At 45.3% G+C, this 20,118-nt stretch overlaps 1 protein-coding gene across 1 annotated transcript in view; it reads right to left on the bottom strand.

The window, feature by feature from the left end:
• Positions 1-20,118, bottom strand: part of USH2A (usherin) — a 1,400,924-nt gene that overhangs the window by 263,639 nt on the left and 1,117,167 nt on the right. The window contains exons 57-58 of the mRNA XM_073628975.1: positions 10,442-10,549; positions 6,534-6,717 (exon numbers count right to left, since the gene is read on the bottom strand). Of these exons, the coding sequence (XP_073485076.1) occupies positions 6,534-6,717; positions 10,442-10,549 (292 nt within the window). The remainder of the gene's footprint in view (positions 1-6,533; positions 6,718-10,441; positions 10,550-20,118) is intronic.

Genomic DNA, 20,118 nt, shown 5'->3' with positions numbered 1-20,118 from the left:
TTCCCCCGGCGCATTGACGTCCAGCGTCACCGCGCCGGTGAGCGCGATGACGTCAGACGCTAGAAGTGCCGCCGACACGGAAAGGAGGGACGCACGTATTGCGGATCCAGGGACCCGCAACCCTGCGCATGCGCGGACAGCGGGCCATGATGGATCCACGGGCGTCCAATGGAAGGCCCCACACATGGTAATGCGTGGGGCCTACCCGTGCCGGGGGACCAAATAGAGGCAAGAAAAATAATCCCAGGGCATGCCTGAGCACAAATACCCACCCCAATAATAAAAAAAATAAATCAATTTGGTGGTGTGAAAAAGGTCATTGCGCAGTGGGAGATCAGAAGAAGTAGTAGCTGCAATAGATTTGCATAACATTGCCTATACAACATATATACAAATAGTGGCATACATTCGTTACATCAAATTCAATACTCGGATAGCATATTGTACATTGTATCGTCAAGCTTTACAAACTATATGCATGAATTGAGAGATATTATACAAAGTATATGCTATAACCACATAATGATATAGACTGACAAAACTAGCAAGAGATATAAAACCTATAGCTCGACTATTGTGTAAGGGGATCTGGAAGAAAAAATGTAACTAAATATGAAGGAAAGACAAGAAAAAGGAGGGGGAAATCGGGGGTGATCAGGCAGATCGTGGGATCACACTACATGTCACCCTCATAGCCCCCAGAGGTGAATCCCTGGAGGAAGGGCTTGAAGCTCAGAATCTCATTAAGGCCTGGGGGTAAGGTGGCATTTAGAATGGAAATCCACCTCATTTCCCGCTGGAGGAGCAATTTGTTCAGGTCCCCTCCTCTGGGATTCTGATGGAGTCGATCCAATACTAAAACCGTTATCTTAGGAATGGATTTGTCGTGAATTGTAGCCATATGTCGTCCCCACGGGAAATCTGGATTTTTTGTCTTCATTGCCAATATATGGCGATAGAGACGTTTGCATAGTTTCTGAATAGTTTTGCCAACATAAAAACAACCACACTCGCACTGTATCAAGTACACGACAAATGTGGTTTGACAGTTGGCATAATGTTTGGCTGCAAAGATCCAGCCGTTAGGAAGGTGTGGGTTCTTGGTGCTGTTCATATATTGGCAATACCCGCAAGATCCACACGGGAATGTGCCCCGGATGTTGCAGGGGTCTCCCCGAGTGAGACCTCTAAACTCACTTTTGACCAAACGGTCACCCACCGACGTACTACGCCGGAAGGTGACCAAGGGGTCAGGTGAAACAAATGGACCCACTATTGGGTCATTAGTGAGGAAGTGCCAATATTTGGACAAAATCTGTCTTAGTTCCACATGTTCGTTAGAAAAGGTAGTAATGACCCTGGTATAGGGATTCGGAGCGGAGGTGGGTCTGCTAGGTGATCTTAACAGATCTTGTCTGTCGCGGGCATCAGCTTTATTGAAAGCTTTTTTCAGACATTTATGGCTGTAGCCTCTGTCTAGGAGTCGGTTTTTGAGGGATCTAGCTTCCCTGAGAAAATCGTCGTTGCCAGAGCAATTACGTTTAACCCTCAAAAATTGACTGTAAGGGATGGAATTTATTAACGGTCTTGGATGAAAACTTTTGGAATGTAGAATTGTGTTTCCCGATGTGGGTTTGTGGTGGAGTTTGCAGGCTAGATAGTTGTTGGAGTCCTTAAATATTTCAATATCCAAGAATGTTAGAGCATGATGGTTGTAGACCATCGTGAATGTCAAATTGAATACATTTTTGTTTAAGGTGTCCAGCAAAGAATGCAGTATTTTACCTGGTCCCTCCCATAGGATGAAGATGTCGTCGATGTACCTGCGCCACAACCTAATGTGGCGCAGGTACAAAGAGAGATCCTCATCCTCTCCCAAAGTTCTCTCCCATTCCGTCAGGTACAGATTGGCGTAGCCAGGGGCACAACAGGTGCCCATGGCTACGCCCTCTACCTGGAGGAAGTGTTGGCCATGGAAGCTAAACACATTGTGTTGGAGTATAAAATCAAGTGCCAGAAGTACAAATTCGTTGAATGGTTTGTGGGATGGAATGGTTTGAGATAAGATTCTTTGAATACAGGCTAGCCCTTTGTCATGGGGAATTGAACGATACAGTGTTTCCACATCGATGGAGACCAGGATAGTCTGGTCAGTTACCTGGATGCCATCGATGATTTGAAGCAAATGAATTGTATCTTTTACATAGGATGGTAAGGCAGATACCAAGGGCCTTAAGTGATTGTCTACCATTTTAGAGAGATTCTCAGTGATGGATCCGTTCCCCGACACGATCGGCCTTCCTGGGGGATCTTTGTTGTTTTTATGAATTTTGGGGAGGGAATACAATGTGGGGATAATGGGAAAAGGAGTACGAATAAATTTCCATAATTGATTAGAGATTATGTTGTTATTGAATGCTTTGTCTATGAGGATATAAAATTCCTCGTTAAATGCAGTGATTATTTCAGGTCTAATTGGTCTATACCATTCAGTGTTGTTAAGTATCTGCATACACATTGATACATAATTATCATTGTTCATTAGTACGATATTCCCACCCTTATCTGAGGGTTTAATGACCAGATTAGGATTATTTGCTAAATGTATTGAGGGCCAGTTTTTCTTTATTAGTTAGGTTATCGGAAAACTTTGTGTTTGCATCCATGTCTCTAATTTCCTGGATTGATAGTTTAAGGAAGGTGGATATGCCTTGGTTAGTCCCAGGGGAAGGATACAAATCAGATTTTTTCTTCAGATTAGAAGATACATGGTCATTTGAGGATATGTGAATGGACTGATTTACATCCCCTGAAATCCATTGTTGAAGGAACCCTGTTTGAAAAGGGCATACAACAGAGACCATTTGACCATGGGGTCGTAGAGACCATCGTGCCAATGATTCTTAGGCACTATGAGACCTTTAGGCGTGAGGAGCTCAGTGCCCATAAGATTCTCCCTCGAATGATTGGGATTTTGTCCAGTGAGAGAGAAATGGTGTTTTCCACCATGTCGAACTGGGCCCCTAAGTATACTAGGCGTTGGGCTGGTTCCAGATGGCTTTTTTCCAAGTTTAGGAGCCACCCGAATTCGGACAGAGTGGAGATAACTTGCTCCCGTGGATCAACAGCCACTCCCTGTCCTGGGACAGTAACAGGAGGTCGTCGAGATAGTAGTACAAGCGTATCCCTTTTGTTCTGATGAGGGCCACCATGGCCAGAAGAACTTTGGAAAAGACTCGGGGTGAGGTTGTCAGACCAAAAGGGAGGCAGATGAACTGTAGATGTTCTTGCCTGACTCTGAATCAGAGGTATTTGTGGAATTCTTTTGCCACAGGCACATGAAAATAGGCATCTTTCAAATCGATTGAGATTAGCCAATCGCCTGGCTGCACTACTTGTTAGATGGTAGACAAAGTCTCCATTTTGAATCTTTCGGATATTGTAAACTTGTTTGGGTAAGTTAAGTCTATCACCGGACGCCATGAACCATTTTTCTTCTGCACAAGGAAGAGAGGGGAGTATACCCCCTGGAACTCTTCGTTTTTTGGAACTGACACCGCGGCTCCCTGTACTATCAGTGAATCCATATAGGGCAGTAATACCTGCTTCTTTTTTTCTGACCATGGTAGCAGGGTGGAAATAAATCTGGGGGGAGGAGTACTGACAAAGGACCATGTGTGGCCTGTGGAGACTGTCTTGATGGTCCAGAAATCCGAGATCAAGGCCACCCAGATGTGCCAGAAGAGAATCAGGCCTGCCCCCACCCGACCCACCTGGGTGGGCCCAATCTCGAAATGACTTAGCTGGCTCCTGTCCACTGAATGCCGGGCTCTTAGCAGATTTTTGGAAGGAAGTCTAACCTCTGCTCTAATTTCTTCTGAAATTCCGGCCTGGGGCCTGTAGGAGCATGCTTCCCTTGAACGCTCAGTACTGCGTCTTCTGCGCTGGGGCATCTTCTGACCAAACAGACGCCTATCCTGGGGAAGGAAGCCCGACTTTCCACCTGTGGCTTGGGCTATAGCGCTATCCAGCCTGTTACCAAACAACGAGGGCCCTTCAGAAGGAATCCTACACCAGGCCTGCTTAGATGCTGAATCAGCAAGCCAAGGGCGCAACCATAAGGCCCAGTTAGCCGTGACCAAGGATAGCATAGTCCGGGCCAACAGGCGGATAAGGTCGATTGAAGCTTCCCCCAGGAAGGCCGTTGCCAGCTTCAATTCCTGAACTGCCGAGCCCCTGGCCAGTTCTTCTGAGACACCTCTGAGTACAGAGTCTACATTCTCTGTCCAGGCCTCCATAGCCTTGGACATGGCTGCGAGGGTTTGCAAGCCATACCAGATAACCCGTTAATTCTTTTGAGATCTTGGTCTATTCTTCTTTCAAGCTTGTCCTTGAAAGATACAGCATATTCTAAGAGAAGAGTGATGTGTTTAGCCAGTCGCATCAGTGCTGCGTCTACGAGGGGAGCGTTTTTAAGATGTTTCACTTCCTCTGCCTTGAAGGGGTATGATCTAGAAGTTTTGCTTGACATAGAAGTCTTTTTATCTACCTTGCTCCACTCCTCATCAATAATATCCTTCTATTCAGAAAGAAGCGGAAAATTGAAACGTTCCTTCCCCAGATGTTTGAAGAACTTCCTCTGCTTAGCCAGAGGAGTGGAAGGATCTTCCCACTTGAGGGCCTCTTTGACCACCTTAATTAGTGGAGAAACCAGGGTGAAGGCGAAAGGCACCGACAAATTCATCTCCCTCCAATTCGCTGTCTCAAAAGTTGGGGGAGGCATTATAAGGCTGGAATGGGCCCGGATCCTCCTGGGCCTCGTCAGCCATGGAGCCAGATAAAGTGGTGGACTGGCTCTGCGTGCAGGTTGTACCCCATTCCTTTAGGGATTGCTGCACCACACGTTTAACAAGAGACTCCATCTGTTTGTTCTCCGTCTCTTTCTCGCCAACCGCTCAGGCATAACACGGATCACAAAGTGACTTGCCCTCTGGGACTCATGTTCCACATCCCCAGCAGGATCTGCAATCAGAGCGGCTATCATGGCAGTGGGTGTGGTGTCTGGAGGAGGAACGTCTGGACCTAGATGAGGAAGGTTGACGTTGCGGCCTGGCAAGGTCCCTGTTGTCTTGGACAATAAAATGGTGATCCAACATGGAAGGGCTAAAAAGGAGAAGGGCAGAAAACATCACGTTAGGGGATACAACCATCCACCGTGAACCTGGCCCCCTCCGCTCACACACTCCACGTACCTAGAGCGTGAGAGTTGGCCGCACGGAGGCAGTGACTTGTCCATGGCACCCTGGCGGACAATAGGTGACGATCCTGCAACTTGTAGGAACACACAAACTTACTGGGAGAAGGAGAGCAAATAACATGTAGCTTGCCCTTTAAGAGTCATGTCCGCCCCCCCCCCCTCCTCACGCTGCACCATAAATCCCCAGGCTGGCTTACCTTAGCCTGGGAACCCTGGAGCATGGAGGAGCTGTTGTAAGCTGCCCACAGTGATCCCCAGTGAGACAGGGGCTCACAGGAATTTAAATATCCCCACCGTAATAATGTCACCGCCATGTCTAGCATGCCTGCGTGACCGCCGAGAAACCAGCATTCGCGAAACCAAGCCTCATTTCGTCCGAGGATCGCGCATGTGCAGAAGCACGCTGGGGCTGCGACCCGGAAGAAGCAGCCGTGTCCTGCAACGCACCTGCGTTCCAGGCGCCATAGAGGACAGAGGGGGAAGGGAGGGAAGGCACACAAGACAAATGTACAAACACAAACTAGCTGCCATGGAAAACAAAATCTTCAGACCTGCCAACCGATCCCCGCCTGAGCATAGAGAGGCCGCCCCCACCACCGGACACAGAAGCCTGACATCCATAAACGTAAGTGCACTGTTTGTAGGTCCAAATGAGGAGGACAAAAAAGGAATGCAGTCTCTAGCGGTAAGCTCAAATTTATGGGAGTGGGGTCCTTTAGCATTGAAGAGGAGGCGGGGTTAACCCACACGTAGGCCGCCATGGAGTCTGTCAGGAAAGAAGTGTTGCAGGGCACACCTTCAGGTTAAAGGTGAGTATTGCAGCAACCATTACTTTTCAATTCTACCTTTTAATAGGCTATTACGTTTTCTTTTTGTCTGTTATAACGGCTAAACTTCCTTGTCACTGCAAACTCAAAAGCCTGGTTTGTATGGGCCACAGTTCTTCCTTTAAAAAGTAACAAAACCTATGGAAAACCAATGACCAATCAGGAGGAAAATGCAGAGGAGAAAAAAAGAACTTTTATTCTTTTTTATGGGTGATCTAGTTTTATGTTAGAATAGCAGTAAAAGCAGCCTGCAGTCGATACAAGTCTCTTCAATATGTGCAATGACAAAAGTCCTGCAGGAGTTTCTGTCAATGCCTCTGAATGATTAAGTAATAATGATTTTTCCCTTTTTAAAAGAGGAAGTAAAAGTCTTGTTTGTGCCGAGCCCAGATACAATATCTCTGTTAATCATGGCTGAGAGCTTAATATAGATCAGTGTTAAACATTACCTGCTGTTGGGCTTCAGGCCAGAATCGGTGAAATTCAGATATTCCCCACTTCTTGTGGAAATGACTGTACCATCCCGTATTAGTCTATACTGAGAAACCATCCCATTGGGCCTCTCCGGTTCCCTCCAATATAGTTCCAGGGCTGATGAATTGATTGTGATGTGGTAGGGATTCAACCACACTCCTAGAGAAGGAAAAACACAGCTGCTATCAGAACTGTGGAGATATTTATGGGTCACTTCTAGATGTGAAGATTTGTTGCATTTTTTTAAATATTATTTTTGTTGCATCTATTATTGTATTATTAGATCATGAAAAGAAGAACTATTATTTAATTTACTGTGATTTTATATAGTATTTCCAGACTCATTACTTCAAAGGACAGATGTACCTAAAGGTTGTCCTTTGGGCTTGGTTAATGCTTTTGTGCTGCACTACCAAGCATGTTGCACATTGCAGTGAAAAGAATAGCTATCATTTTATTTACCATGATTTTATATATGAGGGCTGTACTAAAAGTAATGCAAAAGTGGTCATAACTTTTTTATTAGCTTACATATATATCATTTAAATTTCAGATGTCGGTAGAGTAACTTTTCCTCTAAAACAGGGGTCTCCAAACTTTCAAAACAAGGGGACAGTTGTTCTTCAGACTTCAGAGGGGGGGACGGACTCTGGCTAGTTGGAGTAAACAATGCCACATCTTTAGTGGGAGGAATAATGCCCCACTGGTGTCAGTGGGAGGAATAGTGCCCAATCATTGGTATCAGTGGAAGGAATAGTACCCCATCATTGGTATCAGTGGGAGGAATAGTGCCCCATCAGTGGTATCAGTGGAAGGAATAGTACCCCATCATTGGTATCAGTGGGAGGAATAGTACCCCATCATTACTATCAGTGGGAGTAATAGTACCCCATTGTTGGTGTTAGTGGCCAGAACTATGTCCTCATTGTTGGTGTGAGTAGGAGGAATAATGCCCCAAGGGCAGATAAAGGCAAGCAAAGGGCTGCATCCGGCCCCCCAGCCGCAGTTTGGAGACCACTGGTTTATAGTAATTCTTCTTGTTCTTCATTGCAGGTAAATAATGGATTCCAATCAGAAGCAATGTGCTGTCATTGAGTTCTTGGCAAAGCCTGCACAATTTGCTGCCCTAACACAATTCCATTCGTATTACCGCACCCCAAAGGTGTAAACTTAACCTTAAGGCAGTGCACCTGCTCTGATACTTACCTCTGCCCCGCTGGCTCCTCTTTGTCCTGCAGCTGCCCCATTCTTTTCTATGTGAAGCCGTACAAGCACAGAGTACAGCTCCCCATAGGAATGAATAGGGCTGTGGATCACATGCATCACATCAAACATAGAGGACCCTACAGACACACTTTTGGAAGAAAGGCTGTGCAGCTCCAGGCAGGGCTGCACAATGAACATCATGGAAACAGAGATGTAGGCAAGTAATGAACCAGGTGGGCTGCCCTCTGGGGGTGAGGGCATGCTCTTAAGCAGTGGTCTCCAAACTGCGGCTCACAGATTGGTTGTGGCCCTTTGTTTGCCTTTATCTCGCCCTTGGAACACTGTTCCTTTGATTTATACAAGGCATTATTTCTTCTACTGACACCTATAATGGGGTACTATTCCTCCCACTGATACCGATGATGGGGCACTATTCCTTCCACTGTCATCAACAAATGGGGCACTATTCCTTCTACTGACACCAACAATGGGGCACTATTAATTCCACTGTCACCAACAAATGGGTCACGATTCCTTCCACTGACACTATTCCTTCCATTTACACCAATGATGGGGCATTGTTCTTCCCGCAGACACCAACAATGGGACACTATTATGTTCACTGACTCCAGAGATGGGGCACTATTACATCCACTGCCAACAAACATGGGATATTATTCCTTCCACTAATACCAATAATGTTGTACTATTCCTCCTGCTACTGACCACGGGGTGCTATGTCATTTTTTTTTAACATCCACTGACCACCTAACCCAAAACATTTTCTACCCCAACTGGCCACAGTCTGGGCCTCCTAAAATCTGAAGGACGGTAAACTGGACCTTTGTTTAGAAAGGTTGGAGACCCCCACTCTAAACGATAACTTGCCCCTCTTAACATCATCAGAATCATCATCATCATTCCAGCAATTAGTGCAGAACCAGTGCCATCGGACATGATAGAAATATCCACCCACATTGCAGGGGAGTGTGATACTGGCTGTGAAGGGATCATTATAAAGATATGTTTTAATTGGTGGGGGAAAAAAAGGTATAAACATAGGTTTACTTGGGGGGGGGGGGTATGGAGATTTTGATGGCTTCATTGCTGGCTTGCTTTTGAACGTGCATGTTCCAAGACTTATGCACTATTCGCTACATAGCTGATCACTAACCCGCTTCAGAATTTGGGCAGGAGATGCCAACAATATCGTCTAAGCACCGGAGAGAAGGTGGGCACTGAAGGGAAATCAGCTTTTTTTCTGTTTTTCTTGTTTTTTTATTTAAGTGGTGTTGAGACCGTCTTCACACATATGCATACAAAATATAATGTGCATTAGACACAAATGTTGTGCATGTGCCTCTATTCATCTCTAATGGCACCCAATACTATAAAAATGTATCTGATCCTCAGTTTAGAAAGCACATTCTGTGTTCAGGTTCTTTAGGAAAAAAGGATCCTGAATATTGTTTGGTACATGGACATGCCTTAAAGTGGATGTAACCCCAATGTCATTCTTTCTAAACTACTGCCATAGGGGTTATCTATAAGGATATACATGCCTCCTGCATGTATCTTTACCTGTCAAATGTCTCCCCTCTGTCTGTTATGAGACCCGAAAAACTGCAGATTCTGTGGGCGGGTCTGTTGTCTGGAGCTCGGTGGGTGGAGTCGTGATGTCAGTAGACTCCCCGCCCACCTCTACACTCCCCTTGTCAGTATGTATTTTCTCCTGTGTATTTCTTACACTGAACTTCTGCTATGATCTCTAACATCCAGTGAAAAGACAGGAAAGTAACCACATGACTTCAGCATGCCAAATCATACTGAGGTGTGGAACAGCCAATCCTTGCAGAGCTGCTGAAGAAAGGAGTGGGGGAGGGAATTAAAAAATAATGCATGTCTTAGGCTAGTGCACGAGATATGTAAATCACCTGTCACTCACAGCAAGGGGGAGGATTTGACAAAGTTTTTCTCTGTTTGTCAAGATTTTTCTCACTGAACAATAAAAGAGGATTGCTCAGAGCTGGATTAACTCTTTGTGGCAAGACTGGGCTCAAATGATAGGAAATCTTATACTCTACATTATGATATCAAAAAAAAAATTCAGGTTTACATCCACTTTAAAGTAATTGTAAATGATCACCTTGTAAAACAACCCATTCACTTTACAATAAATATGAAAGGCAAAACACTTTTGTATAGATTAAAAAAAAATACCTTTTTTAAACCCTTTTTTATAGTGATCACATTCCCTCTGTTCTGAGCTGCATAAGAGCTGGGAGGAGGAGGAACAGCAGTGCACTAAGTTTCCCAGTGGATGTGCAGCGGGGTGGGGGTTTGACAACATAACAAGTCTGATCATTGGAGGAGAGCTGGCTGAGTTCCCAGCATACCCAGAGAACTGACCACAATGTGCTCTCATGCTTAGCGTGGCCAGTTTTTAAAGCAGAGGGACTGGCAAGAACACCATATTTTCACACAAAGGAAGCAATACAAAAAAAACAGGATACTTTCTCATACAATTACATGGTATAGCAGACACATATCAGGAATGTGAAATGTGGGGGTAACAAACGCTTTAAGGATCCATAGGAAATGATTGGGCACAGGAGGTACTACAACACACATTGCACATATTGCTAATATCAATAATAATAATAATCATAACATGTACCTTGAGGAGCGGCTTGTGACGTCTGACCTGCAGACACCTCGCTGTTACTGCATCCAAATGAGGTACAGGTGACAAGGAAGAAAAAATATTTTCTGTATGGTTCAAGTCCTAAAACAATCAAAAGGGAAAACAAATTGTTTACAAAAACAGCAGAAACAACAGGGATATACAGTACATATACCATTGGGAGTGTTTTATTATATCTATTCAATAAGACAATAATCCTTGCCAGAAATCTTGCATGTTGATAACATCCTGTGCACGCTGCCTCTGCTGCATTGAAATCTCTAGTAGTGCTATAAACTCTGCCCAGTCCAACTGGGTAGGTACAGAATACCTCTCTGCTATGGTTTGGGGATGAGGAGAAGGGGAGGTGTTCTGTAGTCCTTTCCTAGGATGGCAACACACTAAATAGATACAGTACAGTGAAAGAGTGTTGTCAGCTTAGGAAAGAATCAGTGTGTTTCTGGCAAGATCACCAAGTGAAAATGGAGGGAAAAAAATCTATTATCACCCACTTTACCAATTATTAGTTTAAAGCAGGGCCGTTTTTAAGGCAGGGCAAAAGGGGCAGCTGCCCAGGGCCCTGTCATTGTCATGGGGCCCAAAGCAGCTGCCTCATACTTGCCAACTATCCTGGTTTAAATTCCCCCGTCCCTTGAGGTTTTAGTCCCATGCTGTGTCCCAATATCTCAATGTGAAGTGCTGCTAGTAATGCTGCCCAGCTCTGCCCTATTGTTGTGTACAGATGACTTACCTGCAGACCCTGTGTTTACATGTAAATTACTGGCATTCATATGTAAATAGCGTGATATGTATATCATGCCCCCCTGAGGTCATATCCACAGTAATCTCTAGCAGCCAATCAACAAGCAGAAATTATGTGCTGTAACCTCTAGCAACGAATCAGTGAGCCGTAGTGTGTGTTGTAACCTCTAGCAACCAGTCAGTGAGCGGTAATGATACACTGTAACCTCTGGCAACAAATCGCAATCACTGCCTGATCTGATTCAGTAAACTGATTTTGAGTCCAGCTGCTATTTATTGTATGTCCCAGAGCAGGTGGAGAGCTAAACTGCATTGGGGGGGGGGGCAAGAAAAGTTTTGCCCAGGGTCCAATCAATATTAAAGACAGCCCTGGTTTAAAGTGTCACTAAACCCACATAAATAAAACTATCAATACATGCTGAATTACATACTGTTCATCCCGCTGCTCTCTATCTCCCCCTTCTGTCCATGTCCCCAATTCAGCTAAGGATTTTGCAGCTGTGGTGACAACTCTACACATGCTCAGTTTTCGGTGAGTTTCTATGCTGAGTTTCCTCCTTATCACATCTGAGCAGCCCATGTGACTATAGAGTCACACATGTGGGCGTATACACAGTGGTAAATGACAGTCCACTCCCTCCCTCCCCCTTCATGACCACTAACCAGCTAAACACAAAGGGGTGGCAGATTACATGTAGATTAATGGAGGCTTCACCTCCCCCTATATATTTGTATGGCAATTTAACTACTTCAGCCCCGGAAGGATTTACCCTCTTAATGACCAGGCCATTTTTTGCGATACGGCCTCACGTCACTTTAACTGACAATTGCGTGGTCGTGCAAAGCTGTACTCAAACAAAATTTATGTCCTTTTTTCCCACAAATAGAGCTTTCTTTTTGTGGTATTTGATCACCTCTGCGGTTTTTATTTTTTGTGCTATAAACAAAAAAAGAGTGACAATTTAGAAAAAAAATATATTTTCTACTTTCTGCTATAATACATATCTTAAAAAAAATATATATATATAAAAACAATTTCTTCATCAGTTCAGGCCAATATGTATTCGTCTACATATTTTTGGTAGAAAAAAATCACAATAAGCGTATATTGATTGGTTTGCGCAAAAGTTATAGCGTCTACAAAATAGGGGATAGGTTTATGGACTTTTATTCATTTTTATTCAAATCTGACCCTAATGCTGTGTACACACAGGCGGACTTTTTGACCGGACTGGTCCGACAGACCGAATCCAGCGGACAATCCGACCGTGTGTGGTCTGCATCGGGCTTCCGACGGACCGTTTCAGTCGGAAATCCGACGGACTCTAGATTTGAAGCCTGCTTCAAATCTTTACGTCGTAACTCCACCGGACTCAGCTCCTAACGGAAAGCTTGTTCATCTGTATGCTAGTCCGACGGATCAGATACGACTCAAGGGCAGGGTACTGCATCTTGCGCTCGCTGCAATAGGAAAAACAAATTTTCCTATTGTGGCACGCGCGAGGCGACGATGTCCCTTAGGTCCGAAAAAACGGCTTGGGGTCCCCCCAAAATCTATACCAGACCCCTATCCGAGCACGCAGCCCGGCCGGTCAGGAAAGGGGGTGGGGATGAGCGAGCGCCCCCCCCTGAACCGTACCAGGCCACATGCCCTCAACATGGGGGGTGGGTGCTTTGGGGGAGGGGGGCACCCTGCGGGCCCCTTCCACCCCAAAGCACCTTGTCCCCATGTTGATGAGGACAAGGGCCTCTTCCTGACAACCCTGGCCGTTGGTTGTCGGGGTCTACGGGCGGGGGGCTTATCGGAATCTGGGAGCCCCCTTTAATAAGGGGGCCCCCAGATCCCAGCCCCCCACCCTATGTGAATGAGTATGAGGTACATCGTACCCCTACCCATTCACCTAGGGAAAAAGTGTCAATAAAAAAAACACACTAGACAGGTTTTTAAAGTAATTTATTAGACAGCTCCGGGGGTCTTCTTCCGACTTCAGGGGTCTCTCAGGCCTCTTCTCCCAATGTCCGGTTCTTCTCCCAGTGTTCGGCCTCTTCTCCCGCTCTCCGTTTCTTCTGCCGGGCTCCTCCGCTATCTTCTGCTCTTTTGCCATTTTTTTGCTAGTGGTGGCCCGGTCTTCTTCGTCGTCTTCTCCCCTCTTCTCTTCTTCCGATGTTGACACAACGCTCTCTCCCGCTGTAATGCTGTGTGGAGCGCTCCGCAATGACTTATATAATAGGCAGTGACCCTGCCCACTTATAATGTCACAGTCCCTGGGCATGCTGGGACTGTGACCTCATAAGGGGGCGTGGCCACTGGGTGATGTTGACCACGCCCCCTTATGATGTCACAGTCCCAGCATGCCCAAGGACTGTGACATCACCCCCCCACTCCCCCATGTTGAGGGCATGCCGCCTGGTACGGTTCAGGAGGGGGGGCGCTCACTCGTCCCCACCCCCTTCCCTGACCGGCCGGGCTGCATGCTCGGATAGGGGTCTGATATGGATTATGAGGGGACCCCACGCCGTTTTTTCGGTGTAGGTGGTTCCCCTTAAAATCCATACCAGACCTAAGGGCCTCGCAAGGTGTCAATCTCGCCGATAAAAGCGAGATTGACTTCCTTTTCTAGTCCCGTCGTACCCGAGTCACAGTCAAAATGAACGGACTTGTTCGTGTGTGGGCAAATCTGTTCATTTGGAAAGTCCGCTGTAACTCCATTGGGAAATGGGTCCGCCGGAAAGTCCGGTCATGTGTAGGCAAGGCCGTCTGTAGTCAAGTCGTGTGTAGGCAAGTCCGTAAAAAAAAAAGTCCGGTGGAAGTCTGTCAAAAGTCCGACCGTGTGTATGTTGCATAAGTGACACTTTTTGGGAATCAGTGACACCAATACAGTGATCAGTGCTAAAAAAAAATGCACTGAATAAATTACACTGGCAGGAAAGGGGTTAACCCTAGGGAGAGATCAAGAGGTTAACTGTGTTCCCTGGGAGTTGTTCTAACTGTGTGGGGGATGGGCTTGCTGGTACAACACAGACAGAGATCGCTGTTCCTGATTATTAGGAACAGCAGATCTCTGACTTGTCCCTGTCAGAATGTTAACATAGGCAGATCTCCAATCTGCCTCTCTGTACCGCGATCGCGGGTGGCCGGCAGACATCAAGCCCGCCGGACCCGCGGGAGCACTCCCAAAGCACGGCGGCGGCGGGCACGCACGCCCACAATACCACATGCACGGAACAACGTATAGATACGTCAGTTTGCGCAGCAGAGCCGCCTTGCCGCAGTATATATGCAGAAGGCGGTCGGCAAGTGGTTAAAATAGTTTATTGATATTATTTATTTATTTTTACTCTGTATTTCAAAGGCTTTTTTTATTTTTTACTTTGAACATGTGACCAGCAGCAGAGGACTAGAAGCTCCTCCTGCTGCCTCAAAAAAATAAAAAATAAATAATAATAAAAAAAAGTTCTTTAACTGCTTCCTGACGGCGGGGCGGTTCGGCTCACGTTCTATGACGGTGCCCCGGAACGGACACCCTCGCGCGTGTTGCTAGGACACGGCGCAATCCCGATCTCTGTAAAGAGCCACGTCCGCAGCTCTTTAACCATGTGATCGGCTGTGTCCAATCACAGCCGGTCACATGTAAAGAAGGAAGTGCCGGTAATCGGCTCTCCTTGCCTCACACTGACAGAGTGTGTGGCGAGGACAGCCGATCAGTGGCATCTCCATGCAGGGAGGCATCTAGGAATGTAATCAGGGCACTGATCATCATTGCCCTGATTACAATATAGTGTTACAAATCAGTGCCCACCAATCCCAGCTATCAGTGCCCACCAGTGGCAGCAAACAGTGCCCACCACTGCCCACAAGTGCCACCAATCAGTGCCCATTAGCAATGCCAATCAGTACTGGCAATCAGTGCCGCCTATCAGTGCTGCCCATCACTGCTGTCAATCAATGCCCATCAGTAATGCCCATCAGTGCCACCCATTAATGCCCATCGGTACCGCCTATCCATGCCGCCTATCAGTGCCCACCAGTGCCGTATATCAGTGCCGTCTAACAGAGCTCATCAGTGCCACCTATCAGTGCCCATAAGTGCGGCATATTAGTGCCTCCTCATCAGTGCCACCTAATCAGTACCTATAAGTGCCACCTCCTCCATGCACACCAGTTCAGCCTATCAGTGCCCATCAGTGCCGTCTCATCAGCGCACATCAGTGAAGGCAAAAAATTACTTAGTTACTTAGTTAGTTTTTCAAAATTTTTGGTTGTAAAAAATAAAACCCAGCAGTGATTAAATACCACCAAAAGAAAGCTCTATTTGTGTGAAGAAAATGATAAAAAATTTGTTTGGGTACTGTGTAGCACGACAATTGTGCAATTGTCATTCAAACTACGACAGCGCTGAAAGCTGAAAAATGGCCTGGGCAGGAAGGGGGTGTAAGTGCCTGGTAGGCAAGTGATTAAGTGCACTGTGTTCGGATGCCGGACACAGTGCACTATGGGACGCGCCACGTCAATGCAATCAAGAGATTGCAGATGAGGCGCTTCACTTGCTGGGTTTTGGTCTGCTTTCTGGCGCATTCCAAAGCACCGGACAACTTCCGCCCGTAGTGTTACTACGGGCAGGTGCTTTTTTCTTCTTGTTAAATGGTTACTTCTGGTTTCCGTATGCTAGTGGTGAACCAGAAGTGATGTCGGCAGCTCCGTGGAACACACGGCCTGAGCGGAGCTGCCTGTAAGGTAAGTATGAGACTCAGTCAGCAGTGTATTGTTCTACTCTAATCTATATACAAGTCAGCTCTTACATCAAATATGCTGCTGCTGGACAAGGTCAGTGGGTTATTGCTAATGCGCTGCATTAGTGGGGAGTGGGGACAGTTATCATGAGCACAGCAGGTATACATGCCTGGCCGGAAACTCAGCACAGGGATGATGGTGGGAAGTGAATACCTCATAATAGGTACAGTGAGGCTGCAATTGATGTCACAGTGGCTGCATTTAATAGCACAGTAGCTGCAATTGATGGCACAGTGGCTGCATTTGGTGGGCACAGTGGCTGCATTTGATGGCACAGTGGCTGCATTTAATGGGCAGAGTGGCTGCATTTTATGGGCACAGTGGCTGCAATTGATGGCACAGTGGCTGCATTTGATGGGCACAGTGGCTGCATTTGATGGGCACAGTGGCTGCAAATGATGGGCAGAGTGGCTGCAATTGATGGGCACAATGGCTGCATTTGATGGCACAGTGGCAGCATTTGATGGGCACAGTGGCTGCATATGATGGGCACAGTGGCTGCATTTGATGGCACAGTGGCTGCATTTGATGGGCACAGTGGCTGCAATTGATGGGCACAGTGGCTGCATTTGATGGCACAGTGGCTGCATTTGATGGGCACAGTGGCTGCAATTTATGGGCACAGTGGCTGCATTTGATGGCACAGTGGCTGCATATGATGGGCACAGTGGCTGCATATGATGGGCACAGTGGCTGCAATTGATGGCACAGTGGCTACAATTGATGGGCGCAGTTGCTGCATTTGATGGGAACAGTGACTGCACATGATGGGCACAGTGGCTGCATTTGATGGCACATTGGATGCATTTGATGGGCACAGTGGCTGCAATTGATGGGCACAGTGGCTGCACTCTCGTTCGAAAGTCCGTCGGAAAGACTCTCAGACCGGATTGGTCTGAAAGTCTTTCCGACGGACTTTTGAATGAACGGACTTGCCTACACACGATCAACCAAAGTCTGACGGATTTGTACGTGATGACGTACGACCAGACTAAAATAAGGAAGTTTTTTTTGCATGCTCGTCTCCAGATCGAAAATAAAGAGGTTTCTAAAGTACAAAACTCTTGTATAATAGAATAAAAATAAACATTCAGAAGTGATGTCATGTGTTGTAATGCATTTGCATTGCATTTTTGGATGAAAACTGTACTGATTAAAAAAAAAAAATCGTACGATCTGGTATCATACAGGAAATTTTTTTGTGTTTGTCCCTTCAGAAAATTTTGGACAAAAGCTGTGTACTAACGATCAGATTGTCGTATGAATGCTTTTAAAACTGTATTTTTTGTACAATTCTCTGTTGTATGTACAGAAACACACAGCCCCTTAGCGTATGGATGACAAGGCACTCCACCGCTCCTCCCTCTTTTTTTTTTTTTCTTACCTGCAAGGCAAAGGGATAATGTGCTAGTATGCATCGCATACTAGCACATTATGTGAAACTTAACTGAAAACAAAGCCTTCCAGCGATGCAGTGTCATCGCTGGAAACGGCTTCCATCTCCATCTGGAGACTCAGGAATCGAATCCGTATCTTTGCCTTTCCAGCCCTCACAGCATATAGTATGATGCTGGCGGGGACCTGCCCTGGGTTTCGGGTATATCAGCTGTGGCTTGATCGGGGAATCACTCTTCAATCCTTCACCATGAGAGAGACACGGCATCACTGGTTTCACACTATTCACATCCATACAAGGTAGGCAGGGATTTCCTGTGACTCTATTCACATCTTTTTTCCCTATTTCCTGTTTAGGGTTTTTTAGTTATTTTCATTTTTTCCCCATCAATCTTTTACATTCACATTTTATTAATTATTTTTTCATATATCATAATATTTTTATACAATTTTTCAACTTTTTTTCTATTTTTTTTCATCATTTTCATACACCATTTACCATACAATCATTATTGCCCAGATTAATGCGGATTGTTCAAGATCACCTACCCTCTCAGGGATTGTATTGTGAGGACCTGACCTACCATTTGGCTGACCCCTGGACCTGGTTTGGGTTATCCTGCCTTAGCTCCGGCCCAGGCATATGTTGGGGGGGCCCCTCTTCCATCCCCTCTGTCCTCATGGTTCAGTTCTCAAGCGTACTCACATATTTTCAAGGGAACTTTCTTGGAATTTTCAGAAATGTTCCCCTCCCTCGATTTTTTTACGAAGGGTTTATTGTTTTTTCATATCTGACTTTTTCTGTACTTACAGTGAATTATTGCATCTATACTCCTGATGAGTGAACGTGATTCATGAAACGCTTAGAGTTCTTTATTCATGTGATGCCAAGACAGTTCGGCTTTTTATCCAGCATGTATCTAATTGTGTGTGTATATGTATAACATTACATATGCATTATTATTGTATACAATGTATATGTCCATGGTATATTTATATTATTATGTCAGCCTATCTGTATATATTTGTGTCTATGTTTTGAAAACTTTATCATGCATTTCCAGACCCTGGAACTGCGTTTAATACAATAAAGGTTTTATAATTTTACATTTATTTATATATATATATAGATAGATATATATATCTATCTATATATATATATAGATAGATAGATATATATAGATCTATATATATCTATCTATCTATCTATATATATATATATATAGATATATATATATATCTATATATCCATATATTTAGATTTTTATATATATATATATATATAATCCATATATTTATTTTACAGTGATAAGCCTCATTTAAAGTCCCATTCTTTCTCCTTTTGTTTTTATTCTATATAGCCAGGGATGGAGGCCTGTCACTGTGGTCATGCCAGGTCACACTTTTTTCCTTTTTACAGCTTCCATCTTCACCTGTCTTCTCAGACTCCGGCTCTGCGACTGTCCGGAGCCATGATGACGTCACTCATGCGCGCGGGAGCTGACGGTCATGGCACAGGGCCCTGAAGGAACGACATAGGTGGCCATTCCTTCAGAGTGAATACACAGTTAAGGAGATATTTACATAGGGGCGGCCCATCCATTAAGGGCACACAGGCGCCGCCCCCCATATCCATGCATCTGGCCTCTTGCAGGAGAAGCCGGACACATGGATTTATGGGGGGGGGGGTTTGAAGCAGAGGCTCTAATAGGCTTCAAAATAGGGTGGTCCCAGGGCGTAGAGAATGAATATTTGCTATTGTAACACTGATCCTCCTCCCGGCCAATCAGGAAGCGGGTCTTGAGACCCTTCACCCAATTGGCTGAAAGGACAGACGATCCTATTGGATGCCTAGGGGATGGGGAGGAGCCGCACGGCAGAAGCCTCCGTGATGGAGGAGAGGACACAGAAGCCCTTAACTGCCACCCACCACCTAGGTGCATACCTCCCAACTTTTTGAGATGGGAATGATTGACACCTATGAGCAAAAGTATGCAGGCATAGGACACACACCTTGCTACGCCCCGTTAAAGGAGAATTGTACAAAAAAAAAACAAGATTGATTAAACCCACAAGTGCTTTTTTTACTACTACTAGTCCTTTATATTGGCTTTTGGAATTTACAAATGCAGCAGTTTAGAAATCAGATGAAAAACACTTTTTGATACCTAAAAAGTGCATTTTATATACACCTATATAGAGATGACCAAAATGAGGGACAAATGAGGAGGAAAGAGGGACATTGCACCAAATCAGGGACAGCCGACACTGCATTTACACTACTTATAGGTAAAATTCAAAGATGGACATTTACTTCCTCTTTAACGCTTTCCTGTGAAGACTGGAAGTTCAGGGAAGCAGCACTTAGAGAGTAGGAGGCAGCAACATTGAAAGTTGTAAGTTGCAAGTGCTGCGGTAAGGATTAGATGTTTATTTTATTGGCTCCGTGTGCTAAGCTAAAAAACGCTGAGGCCTTAATACTACTTTGAGGCTTACATTAAAAGGCCCACATCTCAGGTGAACTCAATTTCCCCTCACGCTTGTAGGAAATTAAAGAGGAAACCTAATAAAACTAGACCCTGATAGAAGCCCCTTTGTACCTGACAGTAAACCACACAAAAAAAATTCCTAACAGCTATAAATCTGTTTAGCCCCATAGCTCGATAAACGCAACCCGAGAAATGTCAACGCGCGGCGTAGAGCAGCAGAAGTAATGTTAAAA

The sequence above is a fragment of the Aquarana catesbeiana genome, linkage group LG04 (genome assembly GCF_042186555.1).
Source record: "Aquarana catesbeiana isolate 2022-GZ linkage group LG04, ASM4218655v1, whole genome shotgun sequence".
Lineage (NCBI taxonomy): Eukaryota > Metazoa > Chordata > Amphibia > Anura > Ranidae > Aquarana > Aquarana catesbeiana.
This window is presented reverse-complemented; position numbering and strand designations above follow the sequence as displayed.